Raw genomic sequence first — 22,627 nt, forward strand, 5'->3', positions numbered from 1 at the left:
AGGAGTGTTCCTCTTTCTCCACATCCTCGCCAGCATCTGCTGTCACCTGAATTTTTGATCTTAGCCATTCTGACTGGTGTGAGGTGGATCAATCATAGTTTTAATGATAAGGTTGAGTCTTTGAGAAAGTATGTCCCCTACCCTTGTCCACTTGCTTAGGAAAAGAGTCAGGGCATTTTGGGTTAAGAATGATCCAGAGTCTTATTATATTATTTTTAAAAGTCTCTTTCACAATGCATACTGGAAGGAGCAGAATTTGAGTAGAAAATATACCCAGCCTCTCATTAAAATAAGCAGTAATGAATATGTCCCCAAAGCAATATTTATTCAGCAGTTGGACAGTGTAGGCTCTTTCCCCAGGGAATATTTTATAAGCAGATCTGTGACCTTGAGCAAGCAGGATGCCCTCGAGTCACAACGTCTTCCTCTAGGTGACGGGAACAGTCATTCCTTCCTGGCCTTGCGTGCCAGGGATGCCTTCAAGCTGTTGACAGGCAGGAAGGAATGACGTGGTGTTACTGTGCAAACGAAATCACAGTTACATCCAGCTCCATCCAGCTGAGGGCGAAGAGAGCAGGTGCTGGCAGGTGTAATTAGGAGAGGAAATGATTACCATCCGTTTTGCAAACAGATGTGGTGGCCCCGGGGTTCTGTTATGGCTGGGAGCCTTGGGTTTATCTATAATTGAGACTGACATCTTGTATTAGGCAGCAACAAAAAAACCACAGGCCAGGGCTTAAACAACAGGATTTTACCCCTCACCTCTCTGAAGGGTGAGAAGTCCAAGGCCAAGGCGCTGGCGAAGCACATTTCTTCCTGATGGTTCTTTTCTTACCTGGTGGATGATGTCGCAAGGTGCCCACCGGCCTTTCTTTACATTTCTGGGCTGCAGAGGGCTCTCTCTATAAGGCACATCTGTCCCCTCTTGACATTACAAAGTGCCATTGTTATCTACAAAGTTCAACTCTCAAAAACTGCACAGTCAGGGCTGGAGAGATGGCTCAGTGGTTAAGAGCACTGGCTGGTCTTCCAGAGGACCCAGGTTCAATTCCCAGTACCTACATGGCAGCTCACAACTGTCTGTAACTCCAATTCCAGGGGATCTGACACCCCCACATCAATGCACATAAAATAAAATTAAATAAAAATTTAAAAGCTGCATAGTTGAGTTATGGAAGAAATCTCTCTCTCTCTCTATCTCTCTCTCTCTCTCTGGTTTAAGTGAGCTAACATTTTATGCTGGGTAGCATTCACAGCTGTCCTGGGGTTCATATGGTCAATATGCTGATTGTTAGACTTGCCTGCTGGTATGCCTTTCTTTCCAGGGCCCGACTTGATGATCTTATTTAACCTTAAAGTCTTCTTATGGGCCCCAGCTACAGAAACAGCTTGGAGCTTCTTCCTTTAAGCTTGGTATCCCGTCCCACGGGATTCAGTTATTCATGGGTGCGAGGGGGACTGCAAACCTGTAAGGAAATGGGATTGGAAGAGAAAAGAGAAGCGGAGGACCAAGTAGATTGTACCTATCAAGGACTCCGTTTATTATGCTGAGGTGCCTGGTTTTAAAGCATACATTGCGGGGAATAGGGAGGGGTCGAGGGGGAATTTAAGAAAGAACAAAAAAGGTGGGCATCTGTTGACATGGGGGCTGAAGTCAGGCTCCAGGCGGCAGGCACTCTGCGTCATATCTCCGGAACACAGATCCTCCTTAACAGCCTTGGGATATCAGGCCGGGCTCAGGCGTAACTCATGTCTTTGGATGTCGTGGGAATTCAGGAAGGGATCAGGAAGAGGGGACTATAATTCAGCTTTTACAGCCTCAGGTGCCAGGAAGGGAACAGGGAGGACGATGTGATGACCGGCTCCTAGCATGAGGCCATTTGGCCTGTCAGGGTGGGAGATTGTGAAGCTCACTTTCTCATGGTATGGTCTCCGATACTTGGGGAGTGAGGCATGTCTCAGAAAGTCTTGAGTAAGATTTTCACTTTGCTTGGGCAATAACTGAGTTCAGCCTAGTCCCTTTTTAAAAGTCGTTTCTGAGCCCAAGGAAAACAGGTTGGTTGCTGCTTCACCTAGAGGGCTCCCTGGGATCCACTATCTTCAGTCTGACCTCCAGCCTCAACTTTATAGACTATAGACCCATAATCACAACCCCAGGACACAAGTGTTAAGTCCTTAGAGGGATGGCTCAGTGGCTTAGAGCAGTTACTTCTCTTGTAGTGGACCTGAGTTTGGTTCTAGCAACCATGCTGGGCAGCTGATAACTGCATGTAACTCCAATTATCATAGGGAGACCACATCTCGGAGGCTCCTGTGCATCTACTTGCCCAGAGACACATAAATAAAAATAAATCAAATCTTAAAAGCATAGAAATAAGTCCTGACTTTTAAAAAAGACTTATTTAGTTTCTAAACTGCTAGTATCTGTGGGTATTGAGCTTTAACTTAGAAACGGAGCCTCTATGTAGGAATCAATACTTTGAGAGAGTCCTTATGGAACCTGGGGTGGTATCTAAACCCACCAACCACTGTTCTTATGAAAAAAAAAAAAGGTAACCTTAAGGCACACAGAAGACAAGCAGAGCAGGGGGCCATGTGAAGAGGAGAAGGATGCTCCCATGAGCCAAGGGACACCTGGAGGTGTCAGACACTGTGAGAGGCAACCCTTTCTCCCTTATAGTCTCCTGGCAGAGTATAGCCTGACCAGATCTCAGACTTTTGGCTTCTAGTACTCTGATTAAGTTTCTGTTCGTTTTAAGCCATTAGGTTTGTGGTAGTTTGTCATGGCAGCCCTGCGAAGCTTGTCTGAGCTCTCTCATGCCCTTCATGCCTAGGCAGGGAAAGGATATGCTTAAGTCTGTTGTAAGGAAGCTGTGAAGGCAGGGACGGGGTTTCCAGCCAGCACTTTCTTCCACCTGGTGTTGAAACACGTTTCGTAAGCAACGCAGCCCTTACTCTGAGTGACAGTTGTGGACTGAACTGTTTATGGTCTGTATGCGTCTCAGCGCTCATGTCTAGGAAGGGAGGATGCTGCATTAAGCAGACTAGGAAGGAGGGCTTCAGTTCCGACACCACACATTCGGTCTTGGCAGGTTCACTACAGGAAAGGAAAAGAAGCCCCACAAAACAACTAGGATGTAATTTCCAGAATCCTGCTTCCTGCTACCTTCTTTTAGCATCTCAAGATGTAAGTTCTCAAATACTTTCTCTCAGGTTTGCTCAGAAAGGTTCAACTTCCTCTTCTTAACAGACAGATTTTTTTTTTTTAAATAAAAGTTTCTTGGTGAATCCTTCTGAGGTGACTTAGTTTTGTGTGTGTGTCGGGGGATGTGTGCATGTATGGGTGAGGGTTTGTATGTACATGTGTGTGAGGGGTGTCTGCAGATGTGTGAGAAAGGATATGTGCACATGCATGTGCAGTAGTGTGTGCATCCATCCAATTATCCACCTATCCCCTTGGCTATTTGTTTATCCATTTATCTGTCTGTCCATCATCCATCTGCCTACCCATCCAACCATCCATCCATCCATCCATCCATCCATCCATCCATCCATCCATCCATCCATCTAAACATCCATCTACCTCTTGTTCATTCATTATCTATTCAACCATTTGTCTGTCATCTGTCCATCCATCCATCCATTTTCTGTCTACTTATATACTCATCTATTCATTTGTCCATTCAGCTATTGATCCATCAATCCATAATTGATTGATTAACCCATCCATCTATCTATCCATCCATCCATCCATCCATCCCTCTACCCATCTGTCTATTCATTATCCATCAGCCTACCCATCTGTCTGTTCATCCATACATCTACTCATTCAAACATGTTTGTCCAACCATCTATCTACCCATCATTCCTTCATCTATCTGTTCATTTATTTGTCTATCATCTGTCTACCCATCCATCCATTTCTCTATCCATCTATCCACCACTGACATAATCATATGTCTATTCTTCATCCATCCATCAACTTTCCACCCATCCATCTATGGTACATCCATTCATCCACCTATCTGCTCATCTGTCTATCATATATCCATCCATCCATCCATTTCTCTGTCCATCCCTCTATCCAGTGGCCTGAATGCAGAGCTGGCCAGCAGATGCCCCTTCTCATACTTACTGTAGTCACTGAGCATTGAGCATCAGGCAGTTCACAGTAACTATCCTAGAAGGTGTATTCATGTTTAAATGAAGTTGTCATTGAGGGCTCAGGTCTCAGTCGTGTTGTCCCCAGTGCTGCCATCAGCCTGTTTTAGATTTTAATCACACTGATGCCTTTGCTTGCTAGTTCTGTGGCAACTGGAAGTTGTGTTAGATTTTAATTTAGCTCAAACAGGATGAGTTTCCCCCTCCACCCAAGACAATGAAGAAACACTCTTAAGAGGTTGCAGTTGTAATTAAGGGAGTGCTAAAGGGTAGAAAGGGGATTAGAGAAAATCATGTAATTATTACACACTGTAGGAGCCTGCTGTGTAGCTAAAACAGCCTTCCCACCACCCCCTGTATAAGGAGCACAGGAGAGAGGCTTTCCTGGAAACCAGGCTGGCTCAAACCTCCTGTGGTTCTGATCTAAGGTTTAGTGTTTGCTCTGCTGCTTCTATCTCCTGGGGCTTTCTTTAAACCTATGTGTTTGCCTTATCCTGGGCCTATTTTTCCCATGAACCCTGCTTTTTTTCTGTTAACCAGTACCCAGCTCTGTCTGACACCCTGTCATGAGAAGGACCATGTCCCTTGGATCTTCAGATCCACACCCCAGGCTCAGATCCCCAAGTGGTGTTTTATAGACTCCTGTTCTCAAATCCCCACCCACCAGCCTCTTGAGGGGATGGCAGAGAGCCGAGGGTGCCAACAACACATTACAATATGATGGAGCTTCTTTTCTCTACCAAATATGGAGCTATGGGTAGCATCACGCAAGTGTCCTGTGTTGTTCTGTGTCGTGACCTAGCTACCCAGACACTGACAGGATAATGACCATCACTCTACCTCTGGTTTCACCTCCTCCAAAGTCAGCTTCCTATCACACACCTGCAGCATGGATAAGAAGCACAGGAGGGATCAGGGTTCACCTCAGTGACCTGCCTAGTGGTGACTTTGGGAAAGCCATTGCCTGTCTTTGGAATAGATGTCCTACTGGTATTCTCTACTGGGCATTATTCTTGTTTTGATGTCCATATGGGATGCTCTGTTTTTAAACATCTTCTGGATTTTATGGGAATGCCAGTGTTCTTTCCTCTCCCCACCTCCCTCCTTCCCTCCTTCCCTCTTCCTTCCTTCCTTCCTTCCTTCCTTCCTTCCTTCCTTCCTTCCTTCCTTCCTTCCTTCCTTCCTTTCTTTCTTTCTTTCTTTCTTTCTTCTTTCTTTCTTTTCCTCTCTCTCTCTCTTTCCCTCTTTTTCCTCCCTCCCCCTCCCTCCCCCTCCCTCCCTCCCCAGTCTCTCTTTCTTCTTTCCTTTTTCCTCTTGAGACAGTATGGAATCATGGTTGGCTTAGAACTCATGCTATAGACCAGGCTGGCCTCAAATTCACAGAGATCTGCCTGCCTCTGTCTCTGCTTCTCAAGTGCTGGGATTAATGGTGTGCACCCCCAGGCCTGGCCATCTGATATTTTTTCTCCTGAGGTTCCTCCCATCCTTGTCTACTCAGCATTGCCATAATCACATCCTTCAGTGTGCATGCCTTTACACAGGTATCTCCTGATCCGTGGGAAGCTGGGAGATTGGATCTTATTGCTTAGCTCTGCAGAAGAGATTATTGTTGGCTGTGGTCACTAAAGAAGGTGGTGACAGCAGCCAGGCATCTTGACTCTTAGTTCAGGGTCTTTCATATTGGCCTGTTCCACCCACGTACCACTCAGGTATAGGACCGTGCAGGGAAGAATTCAGGCTTCCATTCAGATCTCATTAATAGAGTGAGCATGTCCGCTGCTTTGGTGTTTCTTTGAAAAGCAGAGGCTGAGGCGATGGCTCAGTTTGGCTACGTGTTGGCTGCACATGCAGGAGGAGCTGAGTTTGATCCCTGGAACAGATGTAAGAAAGCCAGCCATGATAGTACGTGCTTGTTGTCCTGGTGGTGAGTAGACAGAGATTTGGAAATCCCTGCGGCTCACTGGCTCGGTGATCTTTAGTCCTAAGAGAGATTCCATCTCCACAAACAAGGTGTATGACACACAAGGTTTACTCTCTGGCTTCCATACACATGTGTATGTGAAAACACACACACACACACACACACACACACACACACACACACGCACATGCGCACACACAAAGTGAAGATCCTTTGGGCTGGCATCTGTCTTTCCTTTAGGACCCAAGATACCAAAAACATTGGTGTCCTTAGTACTCTTTGGGTATATCTCCTTTGGTAGTGTCCTGGTTTGCTTTTCTGTTGCTGTGATAAAATACTAGCCAAAAGCAATTTGAGATAAAAGTGGGGTTTTTTGTTTGTTTGTTTGTTTGTTTGTTTATAGCTTATAGTCCATTATGAAGGGAAATCAGGGAAGGAACTCAAGATAGGAGCCTGGAGGCAGGACCTGAAACAGAGGCTAGGGAGAATGCTGTTTTCTGGCTTTGCTTTCAGGATCATGTCCAGCTACCTTTCTTATAGAGCCCAGGCTAACCTAGGGATGGTACCTAGCCCATAGTGGGCTGCAACCTCCTATAGCAACAACAACAACAACAACAACAGCAGCAGCAGCAGCAGCAGCAGTCCTACAGATATGCCCCAGTCCAATCTCATGGAAGACATTTCTGAATTGAGGTTCCCCTCTATCCAGGCAACTGGGTTTATGTCTAGGTGACAGCTGAAGCTAACCCATGATAAGTAGCAAGTAACAGAAACCCACTAGCACCAGTGGGAGCCCAGCATGGGGATTTTTCACATGTCCATGGGATGTAAGGAAGAGGAAGGTGTGACATATAAGTAATGACCGGAGCTCTGCAGGAAGCCTCCATCCCTCATCCTTGCTTCTCCCTCCTTGGCACTCTGCTGGCAGAAATGCCCAGTAACTGCTTCTTCGTTCTGATTTCTCCTTTCTGGAAACAAGCTGTTGCAGAGGTTAGAGTCTCTTAACCTTGCTTCTAAATTGTTTTCCAGGAGACAGCTCGTTGGCTCAGCATGGACCATTGCTCACATCTACACCAGTCACCGGTGACTATAAAATGCTGACTGGGTTCCTTGTCACTGTTGCCATGGCGACAGGGAGCAGAAGAGGAAGGTCTCCACAGTTGCTCCTTACATCATATTGTATGGCTTCTTTCCCACTACTCCAGAGTCTTTGAGATCTTAATATACTCTAGGCAGTATGGGAAGTCGTGGCAAAGATGGGACCGTGGATCCTGCTTCCGTGGTTATTCATGGCACTTCTTATTCTCTGTAGAACATCTACATGTGTAGGGAGCTGACTGCATTCCCTGCTTTGTATCTTGCTGGGGTAGACCTCCAGCTTCCCCATGGGTAACCTTTAGTTTCCTTGGTCAGTTAATGTCATTTTACTACTCTGGGCTTCTGGTATGAAGAGCCTGTCCTGGATACTGGATGGAGATGGCTGCTACTTTAAACAGTTCCCTTCATCCCTGGGCACTTGTCCTGGGAATGACAGCCTAGCCTTTCAGTGGAAAGCAGCTTTAATCTCTGAGGCCTGTCCTGTTTGAAATGATCCTGTTTGTGTTGATCAAGAACTGGGAAGGAGCTGACTTCAGACATTCTTCCATGCCTTGTGGACAGCACGTTACCACAGTCTAAAATTAGCCACAGAGAATGGGGGAGCTGGGCTGATTTCAGAGGTATATAGCGCACAGCACTGTCTTGAATGTTGTTATCTAAATTAGAGCCCATGTCATCTTGCTGGTTTCTGAGTAAAGTTTACAACTGCCCTGTGGCTTTAAAACTGAGAAACTGTGCTGTCTGGGAGCAAAATGTGGTTAGCATTAGGTTCCTATTCAGAATCCAGGGTCAGGATACGTAGGAGACCAGGTCTCAGCATGGTGATCTAGAGCCTCATGGGCTGGGGTAGAAGCTAGGATGAAGTACTCAGGAGCCACAGATGATCATCGCCTGCTGCTCTGAGACTACTCAGAGCTTTTTATACAATTCTGCTTCATGATTATGTAATGTGTAATTTTTCCACTTGTCATGTAGATGTTGTCTGTTCATACGTGCATGGGCATGTTTTTACATGTGTGAGGGCATATCACATGTGCATGTGAGAACATGTATGTGAAGGCTGGAGGCTGATGTCTGGGATCACCCCCCCCCATCACTTTCCCATCTTATTCACTGAGGCAGAGATCTGTCACTCAAACAAGAGCTCGGTAATAGGACTAGTCTCACTAGCCAGCTTGCTCTGGGGAACCCTCGTCTCTGCCTTCTGAGGCTAGAATTAATGTCTGTCCTCCATGCCCACCTAGCATTTGTGTGCAGTTCTGGGGCTCTGCCCTCCAGTCTTTACACTTGTACAGTAATCAGCTTTGATCACTGAACCATCTCCCTGGCCCCTACATAACATATTTGTGAGGGATTTGGAAACCAATGATGCTATAAATCTAGCTTTAATCCGTAAAGCTTCATTTGGAGTTAGGAGATGGAATAAGGCAGAGGGCCCATTGTGCAGGTGTGCTGCGAAGACCAGCTTAGCACCCAGGATGGGAGCCGGGGCATCCGAGAGCTTTTGTCCCCATCCTCACTCTGTTGCTTAGCAACACCATGATTCCGGCCAAATCACTGACTCTTCTTAGCTCCCATTTCATCATTTGTCCAATGGGGACACAGATAGTCATCCACCAGTGGGGTTATCTCAGGATTAAATAACATGTTAATGAAATAAATGAGTATCATTGATAGAAAATGATTTCTATAAAGGACAGAAATCATTTGTCACAGTGCCTGGTTCTTATGTAATATTTAAGAAAAGTATTAACTATGTGTAGTTATAGTCATTAGGCAAATGAATGTTCTATGTGTATAATTATTTCTTTATTTTTTCCTTGCTGTGTTCTTCTGGTCTTCTGATTAGACCCATGAGCCTTAAGAAACATCTTTCTAAAATTCTTCCTTTAGAGTCCCCAAGGTACTTGTGTTCTCTCTCTGAATACAAACATATGCTATATTATTATTATTATTATTATTATTATTATTATTGAGACAAGGTCTCACTTTGTAGCACTGGCTTGTCTGGAATTATATAGACCAGGCTGGTCTTGAACTCACAGAGATATGCCTACTTTTGCCTCCTGGGTGCTGAGATTAAAGGCCTACACCATCACACCTGTCAAAAAACCTTTATTTTGAACTCTTTGAGAGTGAGTCACATACACAATGGCCCCTTTTCTGTAGATACTTTGAGGTGGTTATGGTGTTTTAAATGGGAAATGGCTCCCACAAGGCTCTTACGTTTAAACACTTGGCCTCCAGCAGGTGGCGGTATTTGAGGAGGTTTGGGGAGGTGGAGCCTTGCTGGGCAGAGATCTGTCAATCAAACGAGAGCACTAGCCAGCCAGCTTGCTCTGGGGACCACCGTCTCTGACTTCTGAAGCTGGAATTAATGGCTGTCCCTAGCTTTTTATCTTTCTGACACACTTGTAAAGTCTACTCGCTCTGTCTAATGCCTCCCGGCTAGCTTTATCTCACCCGTCTCCATTCTGGGTTCATCTTATACTTAAAAGTAGCACTGTGTCCCTTTCAAGAGCCAGACTTCATTCCCCTCATGAGCGATGGTGTCTTTGACCACCAGGATAAGGTGGGGATGTTCCAGGGTCTGCACCGTGAAGCTGCTGCGGTTTCATTTGGACGTCATTACTTCTTCTGCACAGAGACATGGTGATACTTTGTAAATAACCAGTTTCTTACACTTTTGAGTCAGACACTCAATCCATTAATGATTCTCACCTGGGACAATTAAGGCATATAAATAATGGCTGCCAGGTGGTAGGGGTTCTAATTTCATGGTTCCTTTTGCATTTACGAGTTGGCATGCCACCCCAAGGACCCAGCTTCCTTCTCCGCTGTTTGTTTAATCATAGTGGTGTGGATTCAGGAACCAATTTTATTCCATAGATTATAATTGGCTGCTATGATTGTTTACCAGGATGCTAAATTGTCCCAGGTCAGCAACAGACAACACTTCATGGTGTCTCCTGTGTCCCTTTTGACATTTCTGTTGTTTGAGCACTTAGTTACCTCCTGGCTGCCAGAGATATTTTAGGCTCCTGCTCTCTGCTTCCCTCTGCCTCTCAATCCACCTTTTCTCCACGGAGCGCTGTTATCTTTCTTATTTCAGAGGATGGTATTTAGAGCTTAAACCCCAGCACTTGGTGTGTTGATTGCTGAGTGAGTCTGGTGTTTGTATCTTAGGCCTCTCGGAGGACTGAAGTGAGGAAAAGCCTTATTGTACACACACACACACACACACACACACACTCACTTACAGACCCCCTACTGTATACACCTGTATACACATAAATATACATCCAGCCGGCACATGAGTTCTTATCAGTTCTCCCCAATCTACTTCATACTCAGAGTCCCCATTCTACTTTAAGACTCACCTTTCTAGTGGTAGGAACCGTGGCTTTCGTTACCCAGTGCACTGAAGTGGTTTCAGGGGCTAACCTGTCTGCCAGGCTGTGGAAGACATCGTGAATCAGGGCTCAGTGTGTGTTTGCATCACTTTCGAATCTTTTACTCTGAAAGGTTACAGTCAGTGTGTCAGGAAGTTACTGCAACCACTGGTAACAGCTTTGTGCACTGGCAGAGTTTTGTTCATGCTGCATGCCAAGTACAGGGCAGATGCAGGGCTCTTCCCTGACCTCTCCCTGGGACTTCGCTGACAGGGGGATTATTCTCCCTCTCATCCTTCAGTCATTTATTAATCATTTCTCTATCCATCTGTCATCTATCTATCTATCTATCTATCTATCTATCATCTATTATCTATCTATCTATCTATCTAATCTACCTACATCTATCTGCTAACTATGTATGTATCCCTCTGTCAATCTATCATGTCTATTTATCTCTGTATCTGTGATATATCTATATACCTATCATTCTACATTTGTATTATCTATTGTCTATGTTTCTATTATTCTGTCTATTGCTCTACCTACCTACTTACCTACCTACCTATAATTTCATCAACTGTTGTCTACTTTCTAATAGACAATAATTCTATCATCTTATCTATCTATCATTACTCTATCATCATCATCACCACCACCACCACCATCATCTCTATCTCTATCTCTCTGTAGTTGATTTTGATGGTATTTGTTGGCTCTCTTGTTGCTTTTATGGAGCAGAGACTCTTCTGCTGGTCTTACACTGCCATTTTTTTTTCTCATGTCCCCCTGTTCAACACTGAAGGAAATTCTTTCCTGAGAAGGCATACATATACTTTAATGCAAAGTCTAAATCTTCCACAACTGAGAGCTGAGGTGCACATCTCTGGACAGATGCTGATGCTGAGTCTTACGATGTTGCTGTGGTGCTGAACATGGTAATTTATTGTTCAGTGGTGCTGAGGGCTGGGACAGATGGCCTTTGGAAGTGGGGAGAGGCCGTCCATGGGTAACGGGGAGGACAGTGCAGAAATCTAAGGCGCTCATGAAAGAGTCAATGTGGAAACATGGCTACTAAGCTGCCTGTGATAGAGTTGTAAGTCAGAGTCAGCCCTTTGAGAACTAGAGAGGAAATGAGAGAGAGAGAGAGAGAGAGAGAGAGAGCGCAAGCACTGCCATGAGAGGGGTGATGAGGGAGGCCAGAGGAGCAAATCCCCAAAATAGAAGGGATATCAGGCTTCTATAAGATTTTGGGGGTTGCAGGATATTTCATATCACACGATTTAGTGGCAGGAAGTGTGGAGGAGCCAGGTTTGTAGGGAGCGAAGGAAGTCCTGAGCGAATGTGAGTTGTTGGCATTGGGACAGCCACATCAAGGAGCCTAGTGTGTCAGCTTTATGGGGGCTACAAAACCTTTCTCCAGTGAGGCTGGGGGGGGGGGGTTGTGTGTGTGGGGAGAGACAAAGCTTTCATCTGGTCTGAGTGCAGATGTTGACAGTGTGTGCTGAAAATGTCCACCACAGCTCTCTCCCCCTGATATTTATGGTCTGAAGATGGCTCTCCTAAGGAGATTGCTACCATCAAGATGAGTTAAATTCACTTCCTCGTCCAGCTCTATGCAATAACCCCACCTCCATGTTCAATTGTATACAATAAACATGATGAGCTTCCAGGGTGCTGTGGCGTCTCCATTAGAGAGCCCGGCCTGCCTGATCCCAGCTTTTCTATCCGTGTATGTTTGTCTTTTCTTTGTTTGAGACACAGTACTTGCTAGGACAATAAGTCAGGAACTGCCCCTAAATGACCACCATCTTAAAGGGGCAGGCCCACGTCCTAACAGAGACCAAATGTTCAAGCATGTGAAAAAAATTGTGGATATTTTATATTCCTAACAGAAGTCCATCAGTCACCCCTCCATCATGGCTGCACCTGTTAGCTCACCTGTGGCTCAGCCCTGCACCTGTTTGCTCACCTGTGCCCTCTTCTTTCTTGTTCAGGACACAGAAATTTTGAACACCGCCATTCTCACCGGGAAGCCCGTCTCGGTTCCCGTCAAGGTCGTGGGGGTTCAAGAAGATGGATCTGTGGTGGATGTGTTGGAGTCTGTGGAATGCAGGTCTGCCGATGAAGATGTTGTGAAGGTACTGGAGATGGTTGATGACCATGCTCACACATGTTCACCTCTCTCTCTCTCTCCTTTCATCTCTAGCACATTCTGTCTGAATGTTCCTCTATTTAAAGGAAGGGAAAGTGACCTCGCTGAGGAGATGGGTGAAGCCCAGGATCAGCAGGAGACTGCCGTTTCCTTCCCTGGTTCTTGGTCTCAAGTGGAAAATCTGTTCTCACGGTCACCCTCCCCCTCGACCCTCCCTCTTCTCCCTTCCTTGCTGCCTTTCCCACAAGCATGCTATTTCCTTTCCTCTGGCCATCCATACGTCATTTCAATTTTTACCAACAGCCTCTGTGCAATCGGGTTATGGAGTGAGTAGATTTTCTTCCCTTGTCCTGCTCTCCTGGAGCAGCTGTTTGGCTCAGCTGGTTGGAGTCTGCTGCTAATAAGCACCTTCTTTCTCAAGCTTAAAAACGAATTTAGGGTCATTATAAGATAATAAAACCCATGAGCTTGATGTGTTAAAATTTTGTTAATATACATTAAAGTAAATGGCTATTAAGATAATAATAAAAATCCTCGTCATGCACCTCCCAGCTTAATTTGAATACTACCAAAGGGATGCGGCTTGTGGAGAGATCTGGACATGGAGTAGTTCTGCCGGGTGCTTTTTTATTGCCGATCAGTGAATATTTTGGCTCCAGAATCTTCTAGAATCTGCCGGGATATTTAATTGCCCTTGCTGTTTATATGGAAATGTTGAGATTTAGTGTTCCTGTTGTTAGGGTTGTTTTCCTCCCTCCTTAGCGCATTGGCTGCCCATTGCTTTTGCAGCATAGGAGTCTGTCCCTGAGTCTCTAAGAGAGTTCCCCGTCCCAATCTGTGCAGAAATTTTAGGGAAATCCAAGACCCCGAGTCCTGTCCTTCACAGAGACTCTGCTTCTGTTCAGAGGCGAAGTGGGACTAGGCCTTAGCATGTTCAGTCTTACGTTAGTTAATGTAGTGTCTCAGTGTATGCATATGCAAGCAGCATGCTTGCCGAGGTCAGAGGACAGCTTTCGGAAGACTCTCCTCTCCTTCCCACCGTGTGGATTCTTGGACTTGAGCTCAGGTCATGATGCTGGGAGGTGGGTGCCTTACCTGATGTTGATACTTCAACAGCCCTTGGTGTCAGTCTTAGGCACTCTCTGGTGGCTAGCAAGGGAAAGTCTGGAATAGGTTGATGCTTTCTCTCTGTGGCCTACACGGGACCATGTTTTGGTCCAAGGTCTATCCGATGAAGAAGGATGGAGCCATACAGTCTAATTGAACAGTCGTGAAGCTGCAGGAGCCTCTAGTATGGTGTAGCCTGTTTCTCGGGCATGGGATATGAATTATCCCCAATGACAAAGGCAGACTAGTTTAAAACCTGCAATATGCCCCCCACCCGACCCCCACCCAGGACTCCTGGCAATCCTTGTGTTCTGTGGGCAAGCCAGACTACAAACAAACCTCAGGCCTTCCACATTAACATGAGAGCTGTGCATACAACTGAGAGTATACATGTAGCTTCATCTTATTTTTGACACTGGTACCTGACTGAACCAGACTCTTCCCGATTTGTCTAGACCAGCTGGCTGGCAAGCCCCAGCGAATCCTCCTGTCCCCACTTCCCTGAACTTGACTCACAAGCCCACAGCACACACCTGGTTATTTATGTTGGCCTTGGAGATCCGAACTCAGGTCCTTAAAACCATGCTGTAAGTACATTACTCTAGCCTGGTATGCCTGTCTCCCCATCATTCAAGAAAAAGGAAACATTGATGGTATCTTAGGCAGGCAGCGTCTGAATGTTTATGTTGATGTGGGCTCAAACAAATGACTTGCTCTGTTTCCCCTGAGCCTGTGGGTCTCTCCCAGGAGCCTTGTAGAGCCCTGCAGGATGAAATTCTTGGTCATCACTCTGGAGAAGTCTTTTACAGAAAACTGTGTCCAAATTCACGTATCCTATTGCTACTACCTCGGTAGTTGTTCCCATTGCATAGAAATGAGCTCACTCTCTGCCCTTCCTGAAGGATATATTTTGGAAGATGACAGTCTTTTTTTGTTTTTTGTTTTTTTTTGTGTGTTTTTTTTCCCGTGGGGGTCCTCTAAAGAGTGGAGCCAAATGGAGTGAGTTGTCAGATCACCAAGCCCAAGGCTGCATTCAGACAGGCTTTGCTGGCAACCCTGGGATTTAATTAAGTGACCCTGATGCATTTGCTATGGCTTCTCTGTCTGTGTTTGTAATACACTTTGTTGCGGCTTGAGGATGGATGGAGTTGTTTGCGGGGCTGTGTGCTGGCCACAGTGTCACCCCAGGGGTTGCTGCAACACCGACAGAGTCATTAGCACTCTCTGGAGCGATCTGTGTATTTGTCTCTGAGCCATTTCTGCACATCGGGTCTGGAACTTAGAGGATCATCAAATCAAGTGTGGCGTCTGGAGAGACAGGACTTTGTGACTTTCACAGAACAGAGTCTGGGGGTATAAACAGCTGGAAAGGGCCAGATGCCTTCTGCATCTGGCGAGAATGGAGGACCTAACACAAACTGAAGAAAGCAGGGGACAGCCTTATATTTGTAACTGAGTGAGTGTCTATGTGTTTCTGTGTATGTGGTTTTATGTGTATGTATTAATGTGCCTGTGTCTACGTGTATGTTTTTTTTTCTCTGTATCTGCCTACAATGTGTCTCTATGTGTCTGTGAATGACTGTGTGTGTGTATCTGTGATATGCCTTGACTTTTATTATTAGTGGTGAGATTCAACAGGTATTCCAGCAGCCAGGGTTGCTGTCCATAGGCACATGACAGTGCATCTGTGGTTCACTGTAGAGCAACAGAGAGGCAGCCATAGGGCCATGTCTGGCCCAGAAAGGTGTAGGAGTATGAGTGTGTGTGTGTGTATGTGTGTAGTATGTGTGTGTGTAAACATGTGTATGCATGCATGTAGAGGGGCAGAGGTTAACACTGGATGTCTTCCTCAATTATTTTCTGTTATATATAAGACATACTCTCTCACTGAACTTCCGGTTCAGCTGCCCAGTGATTCCACTTATCTTTGTCTCTGCAGCAGTGGGCTATGGTTGCACGCCTGCAATGTTCTGGTTTTTACATGGATTCTAAGAGTTCAAACTCATGTTCTGCATGCTTCTGTGACAAGCAGTTTACTGACTGAGCCATCTCTTCAGTCTGAGACAGACTATTTTTAAAAATTGAGCTGTAAGTAAATGTTCTGGAGCAGGAAAAGGCACAGCATAGCTTTAAAGGGAGTATGGGAGGAACCTAGAGGAGCGAGATTCGAGGGTGGCTGCCTTTGAGTCCTCTCTTTCATGTCTTCTAGTGGAAGTCTTCAGAGGACCACTGAATTATCCCAACCAGGGGCAACTGACCAGCTACTGTTAAATCTGTTTGTGATGAAGTCTCAATGGCAAATTTGGGGAAGGCTTACATACCAAAGGAAACTCCCAGTATTTGGTCTATATAAGTAGTATATTGCCTTCGAAGCCAGAGGCTCATTACTGTAGATGTTCAAGGCGGAAGCTCATTCCTGGCTCTTGGGCTGGAGGTGTAGCTCCTGAACTCTGGCTGTCAGGACACTTGGCTCCTTAACTCTTGGCAATGCTCTCAGTATCTTCCCATGACTGCGACTTGGGGGTCCTCATTTCTTCAGTGACCACCTTTGGCTCTTCATGGCCTTTGTCGTCGTCGTTTTCTTCATCTTCTTCTTCTTCTTCTTCTTCTTCTTCTTCTTCTTCTTCTTCTTCTTCTTCTTCTTCTTCTTCTTCTTCTCCTTCTCCTTCTCCTTCTCCTTCTCCTTCTCCTTCTCCTTCTCCTTCTCCTTCTCCTTCTCCTTCTCCTTCTCCTTCTCCTTCTCCTTCTTCTTTTGGTTTGGTTTGGTTTGGTTTGGTTTGAGACAGGGTTTCTCTGTATAGCCCTGACTGTCCTGGAACTCACTTTGTAGACCAGGCTGGCCTCGAACTCAGAAATCCGCCTGCTTCTGCCTCTCGAGTGCTGGGATTAAAAACATGTGCCACCACACCTGGTGGACTTTGTCTTCTATAGTCTCAGTTTCTCCACTTTATCAATACTCTAACCATCTTGTATAGTCTTGGCTTCATCCAGACTCTGCTTTTATTCACTCTGTGGGACTCTGGGACTCTGCTCCTCCTTCTGCTTTGTGTTTTGGGTCCTCAGCTTCGGGGATATTCAGAATTCTTCATCTGGCTCCTCGATGCTGCCACTGTAATTGTGGCTGTGGCTGGATACTCTAGGTATTTGTCTATTCTTCCTACAACCACTTCCATTCCACTGTACCTAAGATACAGACCATATTGGGGCAGAAGAACAGTGGAGAGGAGAGGACTTTGGCATCCTGATAGTGCCACACCAGGAGAGAGAGGTCCATGGGAGAGATGCTCCCCAGACTAGCAGGCATGCTGCTCATGTGACCAGGAGAGGCAGGTGTGTCTGTGTGGATTGTCATCCCAGCTTGACAGATGCATAGTTTCTAACTCCATTAATCATTAGACTTCCCTAAAGGCTAGTCACAAGCTTTGCATTACATCAGCGAGACTTGTTGCTAAGACTCTAGGGAGACATGCCTCCTTCTGTCCTGGGCGAGGGTAACTCCAGGGAACTGGGTCATCTAAGGTATGTTGTGGCTTGGCTCGCTCAGAGTAGAATCTTCCAAAGCTTGTACTAGCTGCTTGGAGGTTTTGTGGCTGAGTCAGGAGCAGTGACTGTGGCAGCACCAATGGCTGGACTGGTCACTGCAACCAGGGCTCAGGTTCCTCAGTGATGGTGGAATGTTGGGAGAAGGGGCAGCTTGGTTGACAGACAGCTCTGGCTCTAAGCACAGGGAGGTATCCTATCAGCTGCTATTTAAGGGGTTAAGTGGTTTGTTCCTTACAGTTTAGGGTGTTGAAAACAAAACAAAGCAAAATGCCACCTCCTGGAGGTGCTGATAAGGAATTAGCATTCTCAAGAGTTTAATAACACTAAACCTACAGCCACACCTGAAGGGGGGGTTAGGGTCCTCACATCTGCCTTTATGGTATCTGTAACAATTAGCAGCGTAAAACACACATTTGTTATCTTATTCTGTAAGCTGGACTCTAAAGGATGTTGGGAGGGCTGTGTTACTTCTGGAAGATGTTGATAGAATCATTTGTGGCTCTTCTAGACTTAAAAGCAGGACCCACCTTCTTAGCTCATGTCCCTTCCTCCTTTCTGAAAGCCTTACAGGGTAGCACCCTCCTGCTTCCTCTGCCTCTATTCTCTCTATGTCTTGTCCTCCCCTCCTTTCTGATTCCATCATTGCAATGTTTCTCTAACTCTGATCCTCCCATATTTCACTATAAATATCTTTACTGCTTACATGGGGTGTTGGGTAGCAGACTCTATCCTGCATGGAAACTCCTTGAGACAGGAAGTAAACAACTCAAAATAGCTTCAGGAAGTTCCTGAAATTGACCAGATTCATCAGACCCCTCCTTTCCAAGAATGTATTAGTAGTAAAGACTGCTAAGAGACCATCAAAGATCAGTAGAGATGCTTCAAAGAGACTCAGACCATAAATCCTGAAAGAAGTAGGAACCGACATGGTTTCCTAAGGAAGAGACTCAGACCAACTGATCTACCAGGAAAGGGCATTGTTCAGTCCATTGAGCTGCCTGCAGGCTGTGCAGTGTGCTCCAGGTTCCCAGCTTTTGTGACCTGTCACCCATGCAGGCGTTGGACTGTGGTGAAGCAGCTGTCTTTGAGTAATTTCTCATTGACTCTTTGAGTCAACCCCTCACCCATATTCCTGTAAGTAATAATCCCAATAAATTCACTGGTTCACTAAGTTGGACTTGTTGGAGTTACTGTTAGTTTCATGACTGGGGCAAGTAGACATTTATTCTCACAACATGGGAGCCACCCTGACAGGCCATCTCAGGGCTGTCAATGGAGCTTCAATACACTTTGTCTAATGCATTGTTTCAAGAGCTGATGTAAAAAGTTACTATTGAACCAGATGCCTGAAAGAGGTAGATGTGTGTAATGTCCAAGTTACCCTTCTTTTCCAAGAAGCACTGGGAAAGGTGGCTCCTGGCATTCCTTGGCTCCTATAGCTTCACCTCCTGTCTTCACTGTTGTGTGAGCATACCACTGTTTTTCTGTATGACCTTTCTTATACAGGAGTTTGTCGTTGAATTAAAGAGCCATTCCAACGTGGGATGACCTTTTCTTGAGACTTTTAAGCTTCTCTCTGCAAAAATCTTGTTTTCTAAACAACGTTTTCCTCATTGGGAGCTAGGATTTGAGTATCTCTCTTGGGTACCCTGTTTTTTTGCTGCACCATGTATCAGAATACATTCACAGATTCTCAGGAATAGGACTTGGGTTACTTGGGAAGGGCCCTGCTCTTCAGGATACTCTGTGTGTTTTGCTTTCCTTTGTTAAAGGTCTTCAGAGACTAGGAGTGAAATGCAGCTTCCATATCATAGTTATGACTTAATCACTGGGCATTTAATCATTTAACCAGTGGTGGTTTCATATTTATTATGTGTCTGTGATTGTATAATATCTTAGTTTCTTTCCAGTTCCTGTGATAAAAAAATCACGACAAAAGCAACTTAAGGGAGAAAGTTTTTGTTTTTGTTTTTGTTTTCCCTCACTGTTTTATAGGGATAGGGTCAGTAATGGCAGGGAAGTCATGGCTGCAGAAACATGAGGCTGGCTGGTTATGTTGCATCAGCAGTCAGGAAGCAGAGAGAGAGCAGCAGATGGGGCAAGTCTATAGATTATTAAGCCTACCCTCAGTGACATACTTCCTCCAGCAAGTCTCCACCTCCTGAAGGTTTCACAATGTCTTCAAACAACGTCACCTGCCGGAGATAAAGTGTGCAAATATGTGAGCCTGTGGGGGACATTTCTCATTCAAACCACAACACATTCTATGCCAGTATTTTCCTGACCAATCACAGAAACCTATCATCCACAGTGGACAGATTCTCACACTTACAAAGAGATAAATATAAATTCATTCAGGTCTTGAAGATGGTTCCTGTTAACTTTTGGCTGCCATAAATACATTCCCAGTCTACAGGTATCAGGTGGATTCACAATAATGAGACCTTAAAAGGCTAATCAAAAAACATTAACACTCTAAAGCCTTCTCTACCCCAGGGAAGGTTCCTGCTTCTGAAGAAGTTGGTCTGTGGGAGAGGAAGAGGCGAGGAGGTGAATGTCAGAGAACTGGATAAAATGTTCTGTGACTTGCTGAGCTGTGTGGGGAGCTGATCACTGAAGCCCATGGGAAATGACAGCAAGCCCCATGGTAGCAGCTTTACCTGGGTCAGGGTGTGTCACTCACAGCAGGCTGTGTGATCAAAGTTCCCCTATGTAGCTGGGCTTACAGAGCAGATTAAATGGAAGGCAGGCTTGTTCTGAGCAGGCTCCTTAGGGAGACATACTTGAGTTGACATCACCCTGCAGACAGCGGGAGCTGGCCAGGTGTGACAGACAGGGGTGGGTGGAAGAGATTTGACAGAAGGAGGATGAATTCCTGAAAGAGCAACTATTATTTTCCTTGTTGTTTCAAGTCATAGAAACCCAAATCCACCTGCCTCAGACTGATGCGAATTTTACTTGAAAGAACATGGAGAGAAGAAGAAAAAAAATCAAAAGAGATTTAAAGCCATTTCTATCCCCTTGCAAAGCCTCACACACACACACACACACACACACACACACACACACACACACACACACACAGAGGCACAAATTCCATATAAAAAAAGCCCCGCTGTTAGTCTATTTCTGGGCGTGAATTTCCTTTCTTCCCCCCATTGCCAGGAGCCATGCAGCTAAGAATAAGTTGTCAGGCAGTTTGGCTGTTATTGCCTAATTCTGTCCTTCTTTATGCTAGTAATTTGGACTTTTATTGTTGGAGATGTGTCATGTATTTCTTGCTGGCCGTGGCTACACACTGCTGTATTCTCAACCTTTTGTTCTGTCAGCTTCATTACGCTTCCAATATCAATTAGAGCGTTTGTTCCTTTCTGTCTTTGGCATCTCTAATTAAGGACCAAACATCCTGGAAATCACTTCTGCAGAATTCTGGGAGATCTTGGAGTGAGCCAACTCAAACCTGCTCGCCTCCTAGCCTCTGCCAGGAGGTGAGCACCTGTGTTTCCTTTCTGTGTGTTCTAGCCCTTGAATACCTACCATTCTCCTTCTGTAGACAGAGACCTGGGCAGATTATGGTTGCTGGTACCTATGACATCTGTGGCTATGTTTATTGTCTGCTAGGTATTTGCTTTCTCAGCATTCATTGGGAAGGAAGGAAACAATGTCTTTGGGTGCTTGTGGTCCTGAGTATAACCTAGATGGCGGGCCTGTGATCTATCGGTATTTCCAGAAACCTGGATGGTTGAAACAAACTTCTGAGTTCAACCAGGTCCGGTTACACAAATGTAAGATCCAGCCACAGATAGGGGTGGATCTAGGTACAAGGGTTATGTAGAAAGGTTATTGTCAGTCTCTGTCTGTTTTTCCTTAACAACTTTTGAGAGCTGTGCTTGACATACCATGAAATGTACATCTTTAAATAGAAAACCTGATAGGTTTTATGTCATGTTATTGGTCTTATATCAATGTATTGGTTGTTAATAAAGTTAATATTCATTACTGTCATAGTTAGCTTTGACTGCCAACCCTGATCCAGCTTAGACACACCCCATAAAATAGTCTCAATTGGGGAAACGCTTCAACAGGTTTCTCTGAGAGGGATTGTCTTGACTGTTTGTTACCCAACGTAAGAGGGCCCACTGTGGGTGGCATAATTCCCTTGCCAAGTGCTCCTGGGCTAGGTATAAAAGCCAACTGAGCATGAGGCTTCAAGTAAGCCAGCAAGTGGCATCCACCATGCTTTCTGCTCCAGGGATTGCTGGTATCTTAAAGAAAATCCTTAAACAGTGCACACAGATTGGTTCTGTATTTGAGTCAACAGTTGAGGGAGTCTCAAGTGTAAAAATATGCCCTCTGGTATAACAGGGAGGAAGGTGTGTGACTCCTTCCTTTGAGCCTGTTCTGATGTCAGTGCAAAGTCTGTCAGGGGCATTACAATGGAAAGAGGTGAGCCACCTTCCCTTGGTAGTGTCTCACTCTGCTGAGCTCCGCTGACTTTTGTTAAATCCACAGAGGTGTTTGTTTGGTTTTGGAGTGAGCATAACTCATCCTTCATCTGTCTTGATGTCACAGACAGTCACTAAGCTCAAACAGGGAAGAGTCAGAAGTTGATGTCAAGCCTTGGCAGCACTTAGATGACATGTGACACTGGCTCCTGTGGGAGGGTGGATTCTCCTGCCTATTTCACCCAATGCTGCATTTTTAACTCACTTAGGCAGACCTGGTAGACAGAAGGCTCTTTTAAGTATTTGTTGAAGGAACAAAACTGCAGAAATATCTACCAGTAATATCCCAAGAGACAGAGGCGGGTTTCTATTCTCCCTTAATCCCTTTATTCTTCTTGGGGGAGAAGAACTCTCTAGAATGTAGGTGGTGTCTGGAATAGAATGGCTGTGTTAGCCAAACATACCTCATTGGAGGATTTCAAGCTTTGAAATGTTAGTTTAAAGGAGATTTCATTTGCAGGACACGGAGGGGTTAGCTCCTAAGAATTACTAAGGGGATTGTTAGGGAGCCAGGGGTACCAGGCATCTAAAATGTCAGATTCTCATCAGCCCCATCCACAAGGCAGGTGTTGTTGTTTTTTTTTTTTTTTTTTTTTTTTTTTTTTTTTTTTTTTTTTTTTGTGTGTGAGCTGCATCTGAAATCTGAGCTTACTCTGGTGATTTCACAGTATCTAGGACAAAATGTTCCATCTGACCACTCTTTTGGAATGATGGATGAGTTTCCTGAGGACCCCAGACAAGTCTC

At 45.3% G+C, this 22,627-nt stretch overlaps 1 protein-coding gene across 2 annotated transcripts in view; it reads left to right on the forward strand.

Moving 5' to 3' along the window:
• Tmem132b (transmembrane protein 132B) overlaps window positions 1–22,627 on the forward strand; it is a 250,718-nt gene that overhangs the window by 197,484 nt on the left and 30,607 nt on the right. For both annotated transcript variants that reach the window (XM_029476908.1, XM_029476909.1), the window contains one exon: window positions 12,570–12,713. In XM_029476908.1, the coding sequence (XP_029332768.1) occupies window positions 12,570–12,713 (144 nt within the window). The remainder of the gene's footprint in view (window positions 1–12,569; window positions 12,714–22,627) is intronic.

This window comes from Mus caroli, chromosome 5 (assembly GCF_900094665.2).
Source record: "Mus caroli chromosome 5, CAROLI_EIJ_v1.1, whole genome shotgun sequence".
In the NCBI taxonomy this organism is placed as follows: Eukaryota; Metazoa; Chordata; class Mammalia; order Rodentia; family Muridae; genus Mus; species Mus caroli.